This window comes from Bubalus bubalis, chromosome 17, assembly GCF_019923935.1.
Source record: "Bubalus bubalis isolate 160015118507 breed Murrah chromosome 17, NDDB_SH_1, whole genome shotgun sequence".
Classification (NCBI taxonomy): domain Eukaryota; kingdom Metazoa; phylum Chordata; class Mammalia; order Artiodactyla; family Bovidae; genus Bubalus; species Bubalus bubalis.
In genome coordinates, this window is record NC_059173.1 from 16,612,061 (window position 1) to 16,634,117 (window position 22,057).

The window sequence follows — 22,057 nt, forward strand, 5'->3', positions numbered from 1 at the left end:
GGCCTTGGTTTCCCCAATTATGCAACTCAGATGTCCTCAGGGATCTTCTTTCTTTCAAGAGCTAGACAAGGTTGATATGGATATCCTTTGTAAAATTGTAGGAAAATGTCACCCTCTCTCCAAGATTTCTGTGAAATCCCAGGAATACTTTCCTTTTGTTCTTAGTTCTATTTAGGGATCATTTGGATGTGCCTCTCAGGGAGTCCATTTCTACACTGGGGCAAACAAAGCAATTCAGAGCCCCACTCACTCTCTACTAAGCTCACGCCTCCCACGAGGTGTTGTGTCAACAGGCATGGATGTTGTGTTTGCCTCCCACCATTGGTTCTCCCATTGTGAACCCAGTGTTCTGCAAACCACTCCTCACCCACCTCAAGCCAAGAGGATGTGAATGTGACACTATCTCTGGATCCAAGCATGAGCACATGATCCAGCCCTGGCCAATCAGAGCTTTCCATCCCCCTGGCCACAATGATTGGTTCAAAGATGGTCATATGATCCCAGTCCATCAAATAAGAATTAGCCTGAGGTCTTTTTTGAGAAAACTATTGGGCATTAGGGCTTCCCTGGTAGCTCAGCAAGAATCTGCCTGCAATGCAGGTGACCCTAGTTTGATCCCTGTGTTGGGAAGATACCCTGGAGAAGGGAATGAGTATTCTTGCCTGGAGAATTCCATGGACAGAGGAGCCTGGTGGGCTACCGTCCATGGGGTCACAAAGAGTCGGACATAACTGAAGCGACTTAGCACAGCACAGCACACATTGGGAATCAATACCTTAGAATGAACCAAGAAAAAAGGAAAGATAAAAAAAAGATACCAAATGTCAGTGACATTACTCAAGACCCTGAATCCAGTCATATCTGGTGTATTCAATTTCGTAAGTGAATAAACACTCCTAGCTTATTTTTTCTTAATCCATTTTGAGTTGTATTTCCATCACCTGTTGGAAAGAAATCTGAGTAATATTAAGCTTTACTGAACACCTGAGAGAGTAGATGAGTGTACAGCACAGCAATGCAAATAACAGAAATTTGATTTTTGATATTCTTGTTTCTGGAAGTCCTTTGTTTTGTTCACTCAGGTTCTACCCCCCCTCTACCGTGTGGCTCAGTGTTCTCCATCCCAGATTTGTTTATTCCTGGCATAAAGTGGTTCAGCCATTCCTTCTACAGCAGCCTCCCCACTCCAAGCAGTTATAAAGATATCTCCGTAAACAAAGAAAATTTCCTCCCTGAGGGGAATTCTTGTACCAGCTATCAAGAAAATAAAATTTTCACTCCTCTGAGAATAAAAATAAGAGACTGGACAAAACCTCCTCTATAACTCCATGCAACTTAAAAACTCTGGAGTTCAAATACAATAGAGCTATTGAAATTGTGACCTAGGAGAATATTTTTCAAAATGCAAGTCACAACCCATTGCTGTGTTGTGCTGTGCTTAGTCGCTCAGTCATGTCCAACTCTTTGTGACCCCAAGGGCTGCAGCCCGCCAGGCACCTCTGTCCATGGGGATTCTTCAGGCAAGAATACTGGAGGTGGTTACCATGGCCTCCTCCAGGGCACAGCCCATTAGTGGTCTCAAAATCAATTACTGGGTCATAACATGTATTTTTTTAAATGAAAGAGAATAAAACAGAAAATAGCAGAAAACACCATACATAATAGTGGTGAATAGTGGTTCATGAAAGTTTTATCTCAATTATAAATATATATGTACTATATGCACACATCTGAAATGTATTTCTCATTGTGGTACCAAATGTATGAAAGATAATGGTGTAACTCAGTATTCACTGATAGGGAAAGACTTCAGTAGGTTTTAAAAAATTAGTATATTTAATACAGTCTAATTTTTGTCAAAATAAGAGATAAGATATAGACATAGATAGGATATAGATGTATCTGGAAAAATATGGAATTGTATATACCAAAAGACTAAATAATAATCCCTGGATAGGGGGGTGGTAGTTTTTCCCCACATACTTTTATCTTATGAAACAAAATTCATTCTCAGTTTTTTCTTTTTTAATGCATAGATCCTACAGAATATTATACTTAGTGAAATAAGTCAGAGAAAGATAAATACTATGTGATGTCATATGTGGAATCTAAAAAAAAAAAGAATCTATATATAAGGTGTGTATGCTTTCTAAAATCTAATTTTAAAGATACATATGTTACTTCTACAGTCAAAAATTTCTTAAAGCCTATTTTTATTTTGAAACATAAGTATACTTTTAAAAACCTTCTGAAAAGAATATCTGGAAGAAATATACCCAGGTAATAACTGCACTTTTATTTTTGGTTAATTCTTTGTAATTTTCCTACAACCAACAAATGTTATTATGAAAGTAAGAAAAAAAAAGTTCATTTTGATTTCATGATTGTTCAGTGGGAGAAGGAAGTTTGCAAACAAAAATCAGAAACTTGGAAAACATATTTAGGGGTAGGACAGTGTGGGGGTGGCTAGGGGGTGGCAGATATGCAAATCCTTTGAATGGATTTTCCACTTCAATGAGTTCCTTTTCTTCTTTTAGCTACTGTCTGATGAAGGTCTATGTTAGAATACAGCTATTATGTATTCCAAATGTCATATTCCTCAACACCTGTTTGAAAGAGCATATTTTATTGAGAAAGAAGTGTCACTGAAGCTAAGAGAAAGAAAGACAGTTTCTACCAAAGTGCCAGAAGTCGGGCGACTGCCAGACAAGAAATAGTTGTGTACTTCTGAGGCTGTCCTTGAACAGGACGCAGACAGCGGCAGAGGACAAAGCCGCAGAGAGAAGGCAGAGAAAGTCTCTTGAAGGTAGATGTCAGGAAGTTGAAAATTGGGCCACCCCATCCAGACTGTCTAAACAATAATACCTAGAAGAAGGTAAAAGCAGGAAAATTGCCTCTGAATGGGTAGTTGAATTGTGAGTTCAAAATTATAAGTTATGAAAAGAAATTAGAGGGAAAACATAGGGAGAGAGGTAGGAAAAGAAGGAGGGAAAGAGATAGAGGAAACAGCATAGTAAACTAAATTCTTAGCTGTCACTTTTCAGAAAAGCAGGGTGTGCGGGGGAATGCAGCAAGGGGGAAGAGATGCTTTTGGGATCAGATAAACAAAAATACGGACATTTCAACTTCATCTTCTAGCATGATCAATCTAGCAGCCTTGCCTAGCACACTGCGCCCTCTAGGGAAGAAACTTGTGCCCAAGGTCTGCACCTGGAATAGGAAGCCATTTGTTCTCTCTTTTTTCGGAGGACTGTACTTTTCTCTTTGCTTCTGCGTGCACAATAGGGAAGGGAGCTGACATTTACTTTTATTTGTGCCTTTGTAAAGTAATGCTTACGCATGGGTTAGGCAAAAATGCCAACAGTGAAAAAGGCTATCCAGTGTAAGTAAGGTGTGCTTTATGCTAATCGTCTTCTACTTGCTGCTCCAGATCCACCTCTGTGGCACCAACAGGCTCTCATGCCCTCTGGCTTCTAGGTGGGTTGATCCAATGGGAGACACAGGCAGGAGATCAGGGAAAGTAGCGGCGTGTGTTTAGGAAAAGACAGTTTACAGCCGGCAATCCACAGCCTTCCTCGGCTTGCAGACACATCACTCCATCCTCTGCCTCTGTTCTCACCTGCCCTTCTGTTACTGAGTCCAAGCTGGTTCTGCTTGCCACATGACAGGCCAATGAATCAGAAGATGAAGTGTTGGGGCAAGAAATAGCAACTTTATTTGGAAAGCCACGAGTCTGAGAAGATGGCAGACTAATATCCTAGAGAATTACCTTACTGGGCTCTGGATGCTAGTTTCTTTGATAGAACAAAGAGAGGGGAGGTGAAGAGGTAAAGTACAAAGTGGTAAGTCGTTGAAAGTAGGGGGCAGGTTCTCAGAGACGGACCATTATGTTACCTTAAGGCAACTTCCCTTTAGTGATTAACTTGTAGCAAAAACAACAGAATACAAAGGTTAAAGTAAAATAAACAGATCTAATATGGAGTCAGATTTGTTATTCCCTACTATAGTTCTCCTTGCGTGTCCTCTGTCTCTATGTCCAAACATTATTCTTCTTATAAAAACACTGGTCATGAGTTTAGGGCCTACCCTAATCCAGTATGACCTCATCATAACATGATTATAACTGCAAATAATCTTATTCCAAATAAGGTCGCATTCACAGGCGTCCCAGGGTTTAGAACTTGAATGTATCTTACAGGGGTATGGGACATGGAATTCTACTCATACAGGTAGGAAGCAGGCTAGAGTGTACTGAACAGGAAATTGTGAGCTACTTGGAAATCATGGGAATACGTGGCAGGAGAATGTTCTCCTACCAGGGATGGGAGTGGGAGGGTGTTGATGAAGGTGTCTTTTTTGTATATGTCTTTTTTTTTAATTGAAGTATAGTTGATTTGCAATGTTGAGTTAGTTTCAGGTGTATAGCAAAGTGATTCATATACACACACACACACACGTATATATATACACATTCAGATATATATATGTGATTCATATGTATGTATGTATGTATACAGCATATGTATACATATATGAGATGTTAGTTCAGTCCCTGAGTTGGGAAGATCCCCTGGGTAGGGCATGGCAACCTACTCCAGTATTCTTGCCAGGAGAATCCCATGGACAGAGGAGCCTGGTAGGCCCTAGTCCATAGGGTCATGAAGAGTCAGACATGACTGAAGTAACTTAACACGCACCATATTCATATATATACATATATATATGGTGGTGGTTTAGTCACTAAATCACGTCCGACTTTTGCAACCCCATGGACTGTAGCTCCCCAGGCTCCTCTATCCATGGGATTTCCTAGGCAAGAATACTGGAGTGGGTTCCATTTTCTTCTCCAAGGGATCTTCCGGACCCAGGGATCAAATCCCAGTCTCCTGCATTGCAGGCAGATTCTTTACTGACTGAGCCACCAGGGAAGCCCATAGATAAAGGTATTTTCATAGATTTTCATAGATTTTCCATATAGGTTATTACAAAATATTGAGTATAGTTTCCTGTGCTATACTGTAGATCTTTATTGTCTATTTCTCATACAGAAGTGGGTATATTCTACTCTGAAATTCCTAATTTATCCATCCTCCCCATGGAGATGTATGTGAATGTTAAAGGAAATCTCCCAGTAGCCTAGGGAAGTTAATCACCCCCATCCCTCCCGGCCCCTGGTGGCTCTGAAATCCCTTGTTTTGGCAGACCTTGCAGAGGTAACCCTAGGTTATTTTGCTAGTGAACATACACACAAGGACACACACACACACGCCTTGAAGCCTGTAGCCAGTGCAGCAGAGTGCTGAAAGAAGCCACTAAATTCAGAATCATAAAACCTGGACTCTCAGGCCACCTACACCACTAACAAAGTGCTAGATCCCAGGAACTTCAGTTTCTATCTTGGCAAGATGGGATTCACAATCCCCTGATTCCAATCTGTCCTGCAGCCTCACACATGGCACCCTGAAGTGTGAAGGAATGGAAAGCTTTATCTGTGGAAGTAGCTTCCACCATATCCTAGCTCCCCAGTGGGGGAAATTCACAAAGAATATTCCTGTAGCCCATGCCACATCCCCTGCTGCTGGGTCTGGTGAATCAGAATAAAGAGAAAGGGGAGGGGAGAGAGGTTAACTTTACATTTTCTCCTCTTTGTTTACAAAGATTCAAATTCACTGCCCTCCCCCTGGGGTGTAATTTAGAGAATGGAGTCGGGCCAGAATGGGCCAAAGAGCCCCCAAGGGGCCATGCAGCAGGTAGTCATCCTTCTTTAATCTAATGAAATACAGGAATCAGTAGAGTTAGTGCTAATACACATAATCCAGTGATATTTCATCCTGGCAGCAAGTCATCAATAGATTTTGCCAGTTACCAGGTGTCACGGGAGCCCCAAGCTTTACTTTTGCCCTGGGCCCCATAATTTGTAAATCCAGTGCTGACATTTCAGTAAAAACACCCAGAAGGAGTTCCCTGGGTGCTAGATACAACACAGACAAGTATATTAAAGATATTCAGAAAATGATGACTTTTCCAATAGGTTTTTAATGCTAGACATATGTAGTACTGACTGAAATGCAAGTGTTTAGCAGATTTGGAGATTTCACTTGGGCTACCCCAGCTGGCATCAGACACATTCTCAAATTTTTCTTCTACTTGATACATCTATTTTTAATCCCTTCAAATGCTTTTCTTTGGGGCAAATTGGGAGGATAGAATACCTGTCGCTTCACGTCTTTCAGTTTCCATTTTGTATAAATCAAGCAGGAATTAAGAATTAAACAATCACTTCATATCTGAGTTGTCAAATATTTCATTGTTGGGGGATGTATTTGCATATCTGAAAACACGTTGGCCTCTCAGTGTTGAAGGGATGCAGAGAATACCCAGAAACGCCTAGAGATGTATCCATGAGGGCAGAAGTGAAGAAGCTGACGATGAGGCAAGATGACCCAAGAAGGTCACAAGTCCAGATCTTGAGAAAGAGGGAAGATTTCCAGACCTGACTAAGTCTGAGTTCCTGGTTATCTCAGTCAACACTGACTTAGCTTGGGTTCTGCAGAAACAGACGTGGAACAAGAGTTTGGAAATAATTGGGAGGCTGTCCAGGCAGTCCTAGAAGGGGAGTGGGAAAATGAAATAGGAAAGGGTAGAAGCCAATGCTGGGTCCTCGGTGAGCAGGAAAGTGCTGCAGGCAACGGGGTTGCCCCAGGGCAGTCCTGAAGGGGACCTCTGGGGGACCACAGAACATGCTCCAGAGATGTCCTGCCTGAGGGGCCCGGAGGCGAGGGATTAGCCATGAACTCCCATTAGATGCTATTTTCATGTCTACTCACATGGGTGTTAACTTCTTGCATGAACAGGCTACTCAGCTCAAAGACAGTAAACAGGCCTGCCCTGAGGTTCCAAAACTGTGAGCCGAGGCACCCAAAGGTGCCACAGAAAATTCATAGGAGAAGATAAGGAGATTTTACTCTTTTGAGGGAAACACAACAACATCTATCCAACCCTCTGTGAGCTTTTAGTCTGAGGCAGCTCACAGTTATAGCTTGATTTGTGTCTTCCCCCCCCCCCCCCCGATTCCTATGTTGAAGTCTTAACCCCAGGACTTGAGAATGTGACCTTATTGGTTTGAATGCCTCTAGTGCTGGGGAGCTCATTCTCTCTCAGGGGAACATACCCCTTCATGAATAGAAAAGGGGACTAGCATGCACTGAGCCCTTGCTGGGTACTAGACTCTGTACAGTCATCGTTTCACTTAGTCCTTCCAACTGTACAAGGTGGGCATTACCATTACTATTTATATATGATACATGATGAAACTGAGGCTTGCAGAGGCGAAGTAACTTGACCAGGATCTCATTACCAGTAAATGACAGAGCCAGGGTTTGAATACAGGTCTTTTCTATTCCAAGACCCTTTCTACTTCCAGTTCTAATATGGCTCTGACAGGTGGTCGTTAATAAAAAAAGAAATGAGCTAACATTTATTGAGCACTTCCTTTTTGCTAGGCACTGGGCTTCACCTGATTTACTCATTTCGCTTCATCATTGTCCTGTGAGATGGTCACTGAGGGTGCTTAGTGACTGAGTCAATCTGACCCCAGAACTCATGCCTTTTTTAAATTTTTATTGGAGTATAGTTGCTTTACAATGTTGTGTTAGTTTCTGCTGTACAGCAAAGTGAATCAATTATATGTATATGTATATACCTTCTTTTTTAGATCTTCTTCCATCTAGGTCACCACAGAGGACTGAGTAGAGTTCCCTGTGCTATACAGTAGGTTCTCATTAGTTATTTATTTTATACAAAGTAGTGTATTCATGTCAATCCCAATCTCCAAGTTCATCCCACCTCTTCTCCCTTGATATCTGTAAGTTTGTTCTCCACATCTTTGTCTCTCTGCTTTGCAGTTAAGTTCATCTGTACCATTTTTCTAGATTCCACATACAAGTGATATTATACAATATTTGTTTTTCTTTTTCTGACTTATTTCACTCTGTATGATCATCTCTAGGTCTACCTATGTCTCTGCAAATGACACTATTTTGCTCCCTTTTATGGCTGAGTACTATTCCATTGTATATATCTCACATCTTCTTTATCGATTCCCCTGTTGATGGACATTTAGATTGCTTCCATGTCCTCAGATCAGATCAGATCAGTCGCTCAGTCGTGTCTGACTCTTTGAGACCCCATGAATCGCAGCACGCCAGGCCTCCCTGTCCATCACCAACTCCTGGAGTTCACTCAGACTCATGTCCATCGAGTCAGTGATGCCATCCAGCCATCTCATCCTCTGTCGTCCCCTTCTCCTCCTGCCCCCAATCCCTCCCAGCATCAGAGTCTTTTCCAATGAGTCAACTCTTCGCATGAGTTGGCCAAAGTACTGGAGTTTCAGCTTTAGCATCAGTCCTTCCAAAGAAATCCCTGGGCTGATCTTTAGAATGGACTGGTTGGATCTCCTTGCAGTCCAAGGGACTCTCAAGAGTCTTCAACACCACAGTTCAAAAGCATCAATTCTTTGGTGCTCAGCCTTCTTCACAGTCCAACTCTCACATCCATACATGACCACAGGAAAAACCATAGCCTTGACTAGACGAACCTTGTTGGCAAAGTAATGTCTCTGCTTTTGAATATGCTATCCAGGTTGGTCATAACTTTCCTTCTAAGGAGTAAGCGTCTTTTAATTTCATGGCTGCAGTCACCATCTGCAGTGATTTTGGAGCCCAGAAAAATAAATTCTGACACTGTTTCCAGTGTTTCCCCATCTATTTCCCATGAAGTGATGGGACTGGATGCCATGATCTTCGTTTTCTGAATGTTGAGCTTTAAGCCAACTTTTTCACTCTCCACTTTCACCTTCATCAAGAGGCTTTTTAGTTCCTCTTCACTTTCTTCCATGTCCTGGCTATTGTAAATAGTGTTGCAATGAACATTGGGGTGCACGTGTCTTTGTGAATTATGGTTTTCTCCAGGTATTCCAAGGAGTGGGATTGCTGGGTCCTGTGGTAGCAGAACTCATGCCTTTTAAAACAACATTTTGCTGTGTATTTCCTCATATTGAGCCTAAACCTTCCTATCCTTTGGGCTCATACAAAACTAGTTGAATTCTTCTTTGCCAAGCCTGTCCCTCAAAGCCATATGAAGACATCCCTTTGTTCTGCTCAAGGCTGAACATATTTCTCATTCTATCTTATTTTTCTCATCCCCACCCCATATTCTGAACACAATTCGGTTTATCCTCATCCTTCTGAAAGTGTTTGCTGATGGCTTAATGCTGTCTGCAAAGAAGGCAGGAGGACCAACACTTCCTATAAAAAGAAAGGTCAGACTCAGTCTTTAGATGATGGCAGGAAAATAATTACTTCCAAGCATCAGCATCTGGAACTATGTGGCTGGGTGTTTTTAATTTTATGGAGAGTCATCTTGCAGCCATGCCTTCTAAAGAGAAGGTGAGGTCATTGTGTGGCTGTGATGATGTCATAATCCTTAGCCGCTCAGGGGTTAGAGATAAAAGGAGTCAGATTGATCCAGTGTGAAATAATGCCAAGGATAAAGCACGTAAATCAGGACATGTACAATCAATCTGTAAGCTGGAACCTATCCTCTAGGGCTACTGGAAGGATTAAATGAATTAATGTATGTAAAGTGCTCAGTAGAACTCCTGGCACAGAGCCTGTGATCGATAAATATTAGTATTAATATCTGCTGTGAAATGAACACTGTACTGCAAAAATGACTAATTCTTCCTGGGAATGGGGTGTCAGGACATAATACTAGTTGCCACTTAACTAGGCCTCCTCATGTGCTCAGCCTTTACATAATGATCTGTTTTAATCCTTGATACCTGTAGTACAGCTACTTTCCCCATGTGAAAGCGATGGAAGCTAAGCCTCATCCAAGTCAGGTGTCTTATCCAGGCTCATGTGGCTAAGAGGTTGAATTTTAGAATCAAACAGGTCTGGCTTTGAATTCTAATTCACACACTTTCTGTGGGTCCTTAAGCATATCATTCAATCTCTCTGAACTTCAGTTTTCTAGTCTGTAAAACAGGGTAAGGAAATATCTTCCTTAAAGATGTGCTGTGAGGACTGAGGGAATATATATAAGACAGCGCAACATCTAGCACATTCCAAGCATTTAATTTCATTCACTTCATGGCAACTAGATGGGGAAACAATGGAAACAGTGACAGACTTTATTTTGGGGGGCTCCAAAATCACTGCAGATGGTTACTACAGCCATGAAATTAAAAGAGCTTACTTCTTGGAAGAAAAGCTATGACCAACCTAGACAGCATATTAAAAAGCAGAGACATTACTTTGCCAACAAAGGTCCAACAACAAAGCTCATCAAAGCTATAGTTTTTCCAGTGGTCATATATGGATGTGAGAGTTGGACTGTGAAGAAAGCTGAGCGCTGAAGAATTGATGCTTTTGAACTGTGGTGTTGGAGAAGAGAGTCCCTTGGGCTGCAAGGAGATCGAACCAGTCCACCCTAAAGGAAATCAGTCCTGAATATTTGTTGGAAGGCCTGATGCTGAAGCTGAAACTCCAATACTTTGACCACCTGATGCGAAGAACCGACTCACTGGAAAAGACCCTGATGCTGGGAAAGATTGAAGTCAAGAGGAGAAGGGGATGACAGAGGGTAAGATAGTTGGATGTTATCCCGACTCAATGGACTGTGAGTGTGAGCAAACTCTGGGAGTTGGTGATGGACAGGGAGGCCTGGGGTCGCAAAGAGTCAGACATGACCGAGCAACTGAACTGAACTGAATGTCATGCACACATAACATATTACATGTATACATTTATGTGTGTGTATGTATATGTGTTGTGTCTGTGAGGGATTTGAAGGATGAGTAGGAATGGTTGTTGGGTGAATAAAACAGAGAAATTTCACAGTAAAATAATGGACGGGTTCAAGGCCCACATGGATCTACCGAACCCAAGGCACTAGAGAATTATGGCAGGACAGGGCAGAGTTTGGAAGGAAAGAGACGCTTGTAGTTAGACGAAGAGAAAGGGTCAAGGTCTTCAGGCCTGAAAGGAAAAACCAAAGTTTGGATAACGTGGTTCCCTGGCTAGCCGCCAGCTTCCAGCCAGGGGCCCAGCTGCCCGGGCGAGTTCGCGACCCCGCCCCTATTGATCCCAGCCAATAGGAAGCCCTCCTCGGGGCGCGCCGTTGCCAGGCAACCTCGTGGGCCCCGGCCTGCCGGTTAGCGGCGGTGGCTTTCCCTCCTTCTCGGCTGGCCGCTGCAATCCTAGGATGGATTTCCGGGGGCCCCTCCATGGGCCCCCCTCAGACTTTTTCAGCGGAGTTTTATTTTTTTAGTTTCATATTTTATTTTTGTTTCTAGAAGACAAAGCTGTCCCCTTCCCAAACGGGGAAAAACATAAAAGTTTGTGACTTTCTAAAAAGTAAGTCCGGGGCTTGCCTGATTTCACCCCGCCGCGGCTTCCTTATCTTGTTGGTAGGAAACCCAGGAAGACTTACTTTTCCAATTAATTCCTCCCCAGTCAGAAACCTGTCTGGAGTCTCAGTAGGAACTGTGAGTCAGGGAGAAATTGCTGGAAAGCCCTTGACACCAGTGACTGCTGATGTAGAAGATTCTGGGGGAAAAAACAAAACAAAACCTTCCCTGCTGGACACAGTTTAGCCTGAAGGATTTCCAAGATGACCAAGATCACCAAGAAGATGCAGAGTGCCCCTGCCTCCGGGGCCCTCTTTCCCTTTTTTGCCTCAGCTCTCCTAACACAGGTGAGTCTCTTGTCACTTTGTGAAAGCAGTCGTGTTTTCAAGACGAAAAATAGAAATTAGCCTCCAGACCAACCAGGGACATCAGGAGAAAGAAGAGTCAGGGTGTAATTAAATTGTGACACATCCCTATTGCTATCAGTGGTTGGTTACTTGTGAAGAATGAAAATGCCAGCCAGAACGGGGAGCTGGGCCGTCCTATTAGCTAGTTATTCCAAAATGATGGAATAAATCGGCAGTGACACTGTAGAACATCAGGAAAAAATTAAGATGAATTGTAGGTTTGCCATCGCAGAAATTATTTTCAGAGATCCGCAGTGCTTGGAGTACATGCACATCCTCTCTTCATAGAGAGACTACAGAGTGTCAAACTTTGGGGTTTGAAGCCTGACTTGGCGTCTCACCAGCTATTGAGATGAGTTGCTTAGCATCTCTGAGGCTTTATTTGCTCCTGTCTATGAAATGAGAACAGGAACATCAAGTAGGCAGAAACAGTGTGAGGACTCAGTAAGATATGGAAATTGTTTAGGGTGATGCTGACACTTGATCATGTATATATGGGACAAGAAATACTGTTGGTTTGAAAGACAAATCAAAAATGAGTATGTGTTTAGTGCTGGGCATCAAATTGTTTCTGGTTTTTAATGATCAGAACTGGGCAGCCCAGTTATGTCTGTGTTAAACGTGTCTTTGTTATTGTATCTGCAGACCCCCATGTTTACCCCTACCTTGGCCAAGGTAGGTGAACAGTGGGAGGGGAGCAAAGCCTATTACTGGCCTTCTGTGGTCCACCCGCACTGGTATATCTTGTGGCTCAAGGTCCTGCCCCAGGAAGGAGGGCTTTGAGAAAAGTCAAGGCACAGAAGAGAGTTTAAAACTCACCTGTGCTTATGTAGTGATCCAAAGCGTTCCTGAGCTCCTACTTTCCAAGGATTGACACAGCTCTGTGCAGCCTTCATTGCTCAGCCTTCTTACTGAGTTCCCTCTGAAATATGCAGTCTTCACCAGTGTCTCCTCTGGTTTCAAAATGCTACATGGAAATGGGTTTTATGCAGAGCAACCCCCTCTGGGAATGAACTTCCCAGCATAGCAATGAGAGAAGGGAAGGAAGTAGATATTTCAAGAATCAGCGGTGAGTGTGAGCACATGGCCAGTGGACCCAAATAGCCTCGCTTGAACCCTGGATCTGCCTCTTTGCAGCCCTGTGACCTTGAGCAAGTTACGGAACTTCTCTGCTCCAGTGTTGCCTGTCTGTAAGATGGGGATATCATAGGACCTCCTCTTGGGATTGCTGTGAGCATGCTCTGATATGTCCAAAGTTGAAGAACAGCATCTTAGGTCGTTAGCACTTCCTAGATTTTCGTTACATGGTTGTTTCATTTAGTGAACATGTTGAATTTCTCTTGTGTGCTAAATACCTGCTCTTGTAAAATTTAAAACTTGCCTAAAAAATATTCACAATCTGTAGTGTGTATGTTGGGGCAGGAAGTAAAAGAGATAAACAGTTCACTGTAATGCAGTGTAATAAATGGCATGGGAGGGATGTATCATTGGGTGTAGTGGGAATGCAGGGGACACATAATTCAGGCTCGTGTGTGCGTGAGAGAGAGAGAGAGGTCATATAACCAAGTTTTCCATCTTGGGTTAGAGATATTGGGGAAAGTGGAGGAGGACGCAGAGGTTGAAAAGACCATCTCTGTCTTGAGAGGAGCATAGATAGGACTCTGGAAGGTCAAGAGCAGGGAAGCAGGCTTCCAGGCATCTGTTGGATAAACAAGACCTCAGGCACAAAACCACGGAAATCCTGCTGCCCACACCCCATTGTCTAGGAAATAATGAAGACCCTAGGGTGTCCCTGGCTGACATTTGAAATATCATGCCTTTAGAAATTTCAACTTTTTAGAGCTACTGTAAAGCATTGATTGCTTCCCTGATGGCTCAGTGATAAAGAATCACCCTGCCGATATAGGAGACACAGGTTCAATCCCTAGGTAAGGAAGATCCCCTAGAGAAGGAAATGACAACCCACTCCAGTACTCTTGCCTGGAAAATCCCATGGACAGAGGAGCGTGGCAGGCTACAGTCCCTGGGGCTGCAGAGTCAGACACGACCTAGCGACTAGACCACTAAACCACAACAAATGCCAGGCAGCCAGGTGTCCAGTGAGGCGTGATTTGAGGAAGAATCTGGCTTCTCAGGGGAGGAAGGTGAGATCAGCTGGGCTTAATGGGAATGCCACTTCCTGCCCTGTGCTGGTGTAAGGGGTGACACCTGGCAGCAACTCCCAAAAGTGTCCTGAAGCCCTCTGGCTGTTTTTCTTCTCATGGGGTTGAAGGTTGCTTTATCATAACCAATGTTACAATGGAACCTTTCTCTGCACAGCATCTTCATGTAGATTTTTCTGTGGAGGGTGGGAGTGTAAATAATGTGTGCAAATCCTCTGCTTGAATGTCTTATTGAGGAAACCGAATAGCCTGCCCTAAGTCAGATGCCCTAATCTGTTTAAGAAGTTCCTTGTCCCTTGTCCCTTTGTTTCTCAAGGAAGCAAAAGAGAAGTTTAATGGGATTAGCCATGGGGGAGGGAGGGAGCAGAGCATATGTAGATTACCACGGGTCCACATTTTCTTATTTGGAAGAGACTGAAACAGAGGAGGGCACTTCAGACACCTTCTCCATGTTCTAGAATGGAAATGTAGGGATGGCATTTGGCAAAAACTATATAAAGGCATGGAATCCTTTATAGAAGCTCTGTCTCTGGGTGGCAGAGGGTAAGAAGCATCCTTAGTTTGGGCAGACACTGAAACAGGCAGGAGCTGAGCTAGACTGGGTGCTTCAGGGAATTCTAGCTTTGTGATTAAAAGAGCAGATTCTTCAGCAAACAATATGGGTTCGGACCCCAACTCTGACACTCAACTATGTTGTGGGTCCTTGAACAAATCAGTGCCTCTCTGTGCCTCAGTTTCCTCCTCTGTGAAATGGGCACCTTGTATTTGATCTAAGGCATCTTTCATTTCAAGAGGCATCACCATTTTCTGCGTGTGCCAACAAGAAACAAAACTACTGACTAAATTATGCCCTACTTTCAATTATAAGAAGTACCCCAGTTTCAGAGATGCTGAAAAGAGGAAAGAAAATGCACATCTTAGAATAGAGGAAATCCAGCTAAAAATGTTCCAGTCTCATAGGGTTTTGTGGGGATTAGATGAATTAATATGGGTAAAGCTCTTAAAACAGGGCCTGGTGCAGAGTAAATACTAGGAAATGTTAGCCATTATGACACTGTTGCTTAATCTTTTAATTGACTCTCTGATAGAGATGTAGTTATTACAACCCCTCCACCCCCCACCCCCACTTTGCACCTGAATAGACTGAGGCTTGAAGAGCCCCAGGGTCTAGTTCTCTGCTGAGAGGTAAGTTGGCAGATTCAGGGAGATGGAGGCAAGCTATATACAGTCCCATCTAAGGAGAAGACCTTGGCCTGAGCATCACCGTCCCACACCCACTACCATCCCCCCAACGGTGAGAATGGAGTTGCCCAGGGCAGCTCTCAGAAGTTCAGCCCACCATCCAGTCGGGCTATCTGGAATCAAACAAGCACGGGTTTCCTCCAACAAGAGAAACCTTGACTCCAACATAATACATTTCCACCACAAACATGAAGCGATTTTCCTCTTTGTTCAGATAAGAGAAATTGTGGCCTGAAGTGGTAACGTGGTGAGTCACTGGTCTTTGTTCGAAGTGGGCTCAGCACTGGGTAATTTCTCTAGTCTCTAATCACGGAGACTACACCCCCTTTCCTGAATCAGTGATTACCCTGAAAAATAAAATAAATGAGAGATCTGAAGACCACTTGAGATTCAGTTCTAAAAAATCCCAGCCAGCTGCACCTTCATTTTTATCATCACTCATGACTTTTAGGCCAGGAAGATAGCAACGAGTCCTTTTTTCTCCCCAAGGGATTCTTCTGGCTCCATTGTTACTGCATGGAGACAGTTGCAGAATTCGAGTTGTTGCTTTGTTTTGTTTTCTTTCTGCCCTGAAGCTCTGGACTGGTGATGTTTGCCTCAGCGAATATGGCTGTGTCTAATCGCAGACCCACGTGACAGTTGGCTCCCTCCGTGATAAATCAGGGTGCCGGGAAGGCATGTGTTCATTACCTTCTGACATGGGAAGAACGATAGGCACTTTCTTTATGCTGGACAAAATGAAGTGAGTTCTTTGTCTCATCTGTGAAGAAGCAGCTGCTGAGCACGGAGAGGTGAGGGTGGGGATGGGAGGGGAGCAGTAGAAGAAACACATCAGAGTCTAGTTGATATGATGCAAGCTTAGTGACAGGGTAAGTTCTCTGCCTTTGAAATCAGACAAGGTGGGCTCGAATGTGCTCTTTGACCCTAATGTGAGGTTCTGTGAAATGGCCTGAATAATAATGGGTCTACCATGTAGATCTTTTGAAAGGATTAAATAAAATAATGCGTCTGAAATACTGAGCGTGGCACTCAGTACACAGTGAACTCCTTAGCAGGGGATGACAGTTGTCATTGTGACTCATGCTCCTTTGTCTTCTCGGACTGGGCGCGTGTGCCTCCATCACTGGGCGCGTGTGCCTCCATCACTGGGCGCGTGTGCCTCCATCACTGTTTTGAAGATAGCCCAGATGTGAAGCCTGAAGGAAGCTGAGCATTAACTGTAAAGTCGCAGACTGGGATCCATCATTAGTGATGCCAAGTCCCAGTTTAAGGGTAGAAGGGAAGAAGCAGGCCTAGAGATATTTTAAAGAACTTGTGTGAGAGTATATTTTTATGGCGATCAAGCCAGTCCTAAAGGAAATCAGCCCTGAATATTCACTGAAAGGACTCATGCTAAAGCTTCAACACTTTGGCCATCTGATGTGAGGAGCCAACTCATTGGAAAAGACCCCGATGCTGGGAAGGATTGAAGGCAAGGAGAGAAGAGGGCAGCAGAGGATGAAATGGTTAGATAGCATCGCCAACTCAATGGACATGAACTTGAGCAAGCTCTGGGAGATAGCGGAGGATGGGGAAGCCTGATATGCTGCAGTCCATGGGGTCACAAAGAGTTGGACACAACTTACTGACTGAACAGCAACAACAACAGCATAATTTTGTGAAGGATGAGATGCCTTGCAGGAGAGAGTTCATCCTGATGGCAGAAATGCATGACCCAGTTAAAAATCCTAGTTGTAGGAAAGGGAGTGCCAGTGCCCTTAAGCATGATTTAAATCCCTTGGTTTTAACTTTCAGCCCAGTCTCATTACTCATGTTTGAATCCTATGGAGAGACAGAAACGGTTTTAAAAAAAAGAAAACCTTATGTATCAATTAGGATCATTCTTGGCTGCAAGTAAGAGAAAAAACTCAAAAGCAGTGACCTAAACAAATGTGAATTTATTTTTCTTATGTGAGAAGTCTGGAGGTATATGCCCACTGGCATTGGTTCAAGGAGGAACTTGTTAATGTTAAGACTGGCAGGTCCTTTTCCTTCATGGTCATAGAATGGCTACCTCATCTCCACCCATTACATTCATATTCCAATAGAAAGAGAATAAAATGGAGGGTAAGAACTATTTTTGTCTTTCTAATGAGGCAAACAAAGACTTTCCAGGAAAATTCCCAGCGTGTTTCCTCTTATGTCTCATCTGCTAGGGTACTGTCTCCTGTCTTGCAAGAATGGCTGAGGGTGGGGGAAAAAAAAAAAAAAAAAGAATGGCTGGGAAAGTGTGTGTCTATCCTGAGTGTGGAAAAGCAGGAGCAAGAGAGAGGTGAAAGTATTGGAGATGGGGGTCAGGTTGACTGATCAGCAATAACTAGCACAAATGACTTCACAAAAACTCAGATATTGGGGGTCCCAAGAAATACAGTAACCTGAAAAAAAAAGAGAGAGAGACAGCTCTTAGCCTGTACCACAACTGTTTAGGGATGTCAAGGGCCTTTGTCCAGAGTGGTACTTTAAAAAACAGCGCAGAATCCACTGAAGGGCTGAGGGGGTCAGGATAAGGGGGAAGTCACCAAGCAAAACATTCATTCACTACTATTTACTGAGCTCCAGATATGTGCTAAGTGTAATTCTAGGTGTTGAGGATACCTAGAAGTGAAAAAGACAATCACATGGAACGACCTTCCAGAAACTGAAAAATATAGGGAGTCAGATGAAAAGAGATCCAAGATAGTGGACTATCTTTATTCCTTTGACTCCCTTCTGTTTTCGTCATTTGGAGAGTGGGTGGGGGGGGAGGCGCTTAAAGAATCAATCTCTGGTTAGACAAGCCTTTGCACAACCATAGAAAGAGACCTGTCCTTGACCCCTTGTCAGCATTCCTGCAGCCTCTAAAGACTCAGCCGTCATCTGCTCAGTTCAAAAGCTGCAGAATCCACGTGGGGTTCAGTGGCAAGTAGCACTTACATAAAATCTGACAGAAGCCAATTAAACCTTTCTTGGACTGAACAAATCAACATATTTTTCTCAGAGATCTTTCTGACAGTTAAATTCAAAATCACAATCACCAGTAATGGGATACCTTCTATCATGAGATGGTGGCATTTTCCCTTCTGAATTCCTGTTTTCAAACTCTGCTGAAAAAATTTCTTGCAGGCTCAATTTTGATCTGATGTATTTCTGTCTAAGTTGGAATTTATGCAATCGGAAGTTGTATTTAATAACTCAAAAGTTAGCTCTTTTTTGAGATCTGCCTGCAAGTGTGGAAGTGCTTTGGGATTTCTGGATTTCACTAAGTGGGAAGATTATACAGTTGGGATGATTTCTGGAACAGGTTGTCAGGGGCTTCAAGGGGTCCATGGCTGGCTGCAACTCAGTGGCAGAAAGAATGGGAAGTAATGCCCCATTGTAGCCTGGTACAGCGGAGAAGGCAATGGCACCCCACTCCAGGACTCTTGCCTGGGAAATCTCATGGACGGAGGAGCCTGGTAGGCTACAGTCCATGGGGTCGCTAAGAGTCGGACAGGACTGAGCGACTTCACTTTCACTTTTCACTTTCGTGCATTGGAGAAGGAAATGGCAACCCACTCCAGTGTTCTTGCCTGGAGACTCCCAGGGACGGGGGAGCCTGGTGGGCTGCTGTCTATGGGGTCGCACAGAGTGGGACACGACTGACATGACTTAGCAGCAGCAGCAGCCTGGTACAGGGTCAATCTGACCCTCTGAGATGTCTATTAAATACATATGACAGGTGTTTTGGATGCATTAATATGAATCAGACTTGGGGGCTTCTCTCAAGAAATCCACAATTCTGTTGGAGAGAAAATGCATAAATAACCATGAATCAAAATGGCAAATAAGTCAAAAAGAAAGGTGAAAAATATATTAGAGTTGGAGATAGAAGCAAGTTCTATCATGGGAAGAAAGGTGCAGTGAAGCCATCTGACCTGCTGTTGGCTGGATGTGGACTTGGGGTGATACAAGACACTGAATCGTGGCTGGATTTTCTTATTTTCTAATGCATCAGGGTGAAGCAGAGTTTGTTGCCATGCTCCCCCAAGGAACAGGTTCTTTCTTGATGCCCTGTTGGACAAAAGGCTGTTCCACAGAGCTCCGGCAGGCAAATCTTTCCATGCTCTTCTCTTCCACACACGAAGTTACCCAAGTTTCTATCCTGGGGGGTTTTCAAATTAGGGAGGATTTAGCTCCATGAGTTCCCATTAAATCTTTCAATAACTGAAAAGTTCTAATGTTTTACTTTCTTTAAGACTATGAATTTCAGCAGAACAGGGTTTCTCAACCTTGACTCTGTTGACATTTGGGGCCGATGGGCTGCCCTGTGCATTGTAGGATGTTGAGCAGCACCCCTGGTCTCTAGCCACTAGATGCCAATTGTGACAACCACAAATGCGTTGATATTACCAAATGTCCTCTGGGGACCAAAGTCATTGGGTTGAGAACCATGGCAGTGCAGGACCACCCAAGTCCTGAGTACCTTTCCCCAGCTGAATGGTACATTCCCCATTTAAATAAATGATGCCGTTATATACCCAGTTGTTCAGGCAGAAACCTGAGCTTCATCTTTGCTTTCTCCCTCTTCGTCATCTCTTATGTTCAATCAGCTGCCTCCGGACAGGCACTCTGGACACTGCCTTCTTCCCCAAGGTCACTACCTGATCCAGGATGCCTTCATCTCCATCTCTAGCCTGAACTATTCCACCAGCCTCCCAACTGCCCCCTTTACCTTCAGTCTGACCTTCTTTCACCCCATTCTCTTTCATTACAAGTGTGATATTGTCATTTCCCTGGTTAAAACAATTAATGGCCCTCAAAATGAAGATGATTATCTTTAATAAGATTTAAAAGGCTCTGCATGATCAAGTCTTCGCCGGCTTTTCTAGCTCTATCCTTCATTACTTGGTCTACTTGGAAATCACAGTGGGTTTCAAAGGTGCTGTACCTTCCATCTTCTTCCTCCTTGTAGAACTTTCTCCCCTTCCCTTCCTCCCCACAAGAAACTGTAGTTTTCCACAGCAAGATGTTTCCAGGGTTCCAAACAGTGGTGGAATGGGTGTGGCCCTTGCTGGGAATTAGGAGGTCAGTTTGGAATATGATCTGATCTGATTGGAATATGAGCTCTCTTGCTACATAGCTGTATGACCTTGGGCAAATCACTTCACCTCTTTAGTTTCTTCATATTCATATGCAGAACCAAGAACCCTAACCTCACAGTCTGGGGGTATCCTCCTTGCTATGTGACTCCAGAGAGCAAATAATGGCTGCCACTTATTGAGCATCTCTTATGCCACTACTGTGTTCTGCATATTTTATTAAAGTTAGCTCTTCAGTCCCATGGGGCAAATGCTATCATTACCCCTGTTTGTAGAGATAAGAAAACTGAGGCTTGGAGAGATTTTGTGACTTGCCTAGAGATACCCAGACACGTAGGTGATAGGATTTGAATCCAGGACCAACTAACTAGAGAAATTCTATGCTCTTAAGATCAGCTTAAGATCAGCCTGGCTGCCTGCAGTAAGAAGGAGCAGTAGACGAGTATCTCTCTAAAAGGAGCATCTGTCAGTTGCATTTTTAGAGTATATTCAGGAAGTCTCCAGCAGAAAAAGGAAAGTGCCAATTTTAGCTGTAGGTGATGTAAACAAGAATGTGACTGTGCCCCGTGACCACAGACAAGGATATTTGCATTTTCTTGAGCTCTTGCTAAAATACACCAGTGAGCTTTTCTGGAAGAGACGCACAGCTGGGGACAAGGAGGAGCGAGGGTGGGGGGAACCCGTTTGTGGCTTAGATGCATCTTTCTAAATAATGCTCATTTCAATGAAGGTTTATCAGCCATTTCTAATTAGAGTCGCATTTCTAAGAAAGGCCTATTTTGATGCTGGGTCAGTACACTGTCAAGACCTGCTAGATAAAACGGCAAGGAAGACAGGCCCAGCTAATGGGGAATGAGGTTCTGGAGTGTGTGTGGCTGAGATGTTGATCATTGTAAACAGTTTAATTGATTTGAATAATTTGGATAAATATCTAGTTAAATGGATTTAGTCTAAATCCAAGCTCTGACCTGCTGAATTTTTTATTTTCTACCAAAAGGAAAAAATAACCCCACATCATAATTGCCTGTTAATTTTGTCTGGTCCCACCAGTAGACTTCGAGCTCATTGAAGGGAAAGGACCCTGCCTTGCTCACAAGTCTATCCCCAGAGCCTAGCACAGTGCCTGGTGCAGGATTTAAGTTCAGTATGAGAATAGTCTGTATTCTCAGGACCAAGGATAGCTCTACATGGCAAGCGAGGCATCACATCCCCCAGGGTAACTGTAAATTTCACTTAGAAAAAGGCTGTATATGTTTTATGCACCCAGTACATCCCCAGCACATACTGGGTGCCCCATAAAGAGAGATGACATTCTAACATTTGCTATGTGTATGACTGGGGGCAAGTTGCTCTCCGTGTCTCAGTAACTTTGTCTCACATACAGAAATAATAACAACTCTGGCTTTGGAGGGTTGTTGGGAGGATCAATGAGATAATACTAAGGAAAGCCCCTGGCAGATAATAGGTGCTCACTGAATGCTCTCTCTTCATGTTTCCACTTAGGGGTTGAAGCCATTGGCTCCCCAAAATATCAAGCATTAAAACATTTAAATACTGACATTTCCAGAGATGATGACTCTCGTGCCGATCATTTTTTATACATTCAGGAAATGGCAGCCAAAAGGGTAACATGACTAAAATGTATTGTTTCCAAGGGCCCTTGAAGCAAATGCCCAAGCGGCAATTAGCACATGGTTGTCCCCTGTGTTGCTCTTGCTTATTGGCTGATCCCATCCTCTG

General features: G+C 43.5%; 1 protein-coding gene across 8 annotated transcripts in view; it reads left to right on the forward strand.

The window, feature by feature from the left end:
• CCDC60 (coiled-coil domain containing 60) overlaps positions 1–22,057 on the forward strand; it is a 281,662-nt gene that overhangs the window by 100,896 nt on the left and 158,709 nt on the right. The window contains exons 1-2 of one of the 8 annotated variants that reach the window (XM_025267614.3): positions 11,170–11,417; positions 11,517–11,757. The exons of 5 other annotated variants lie outside the window; for them this stretch is intronic. In XM_025267614.3, coding sequence (XP_025123399.1) covers positions 11,674–11,757 — 84 coding nt within the window. In that variant the 5' untranslated portion in view covers positions 11,170–11,417; positions 11,517–11,673. Of the gene's footprint in view, positions 1–11,167; positions 11,758–22,057 lie in introns of those variants that run through there. 2 more of the 8 variants (XM_025267615.3, XM_044930167.2) reach the window with 2 other exon arrangements.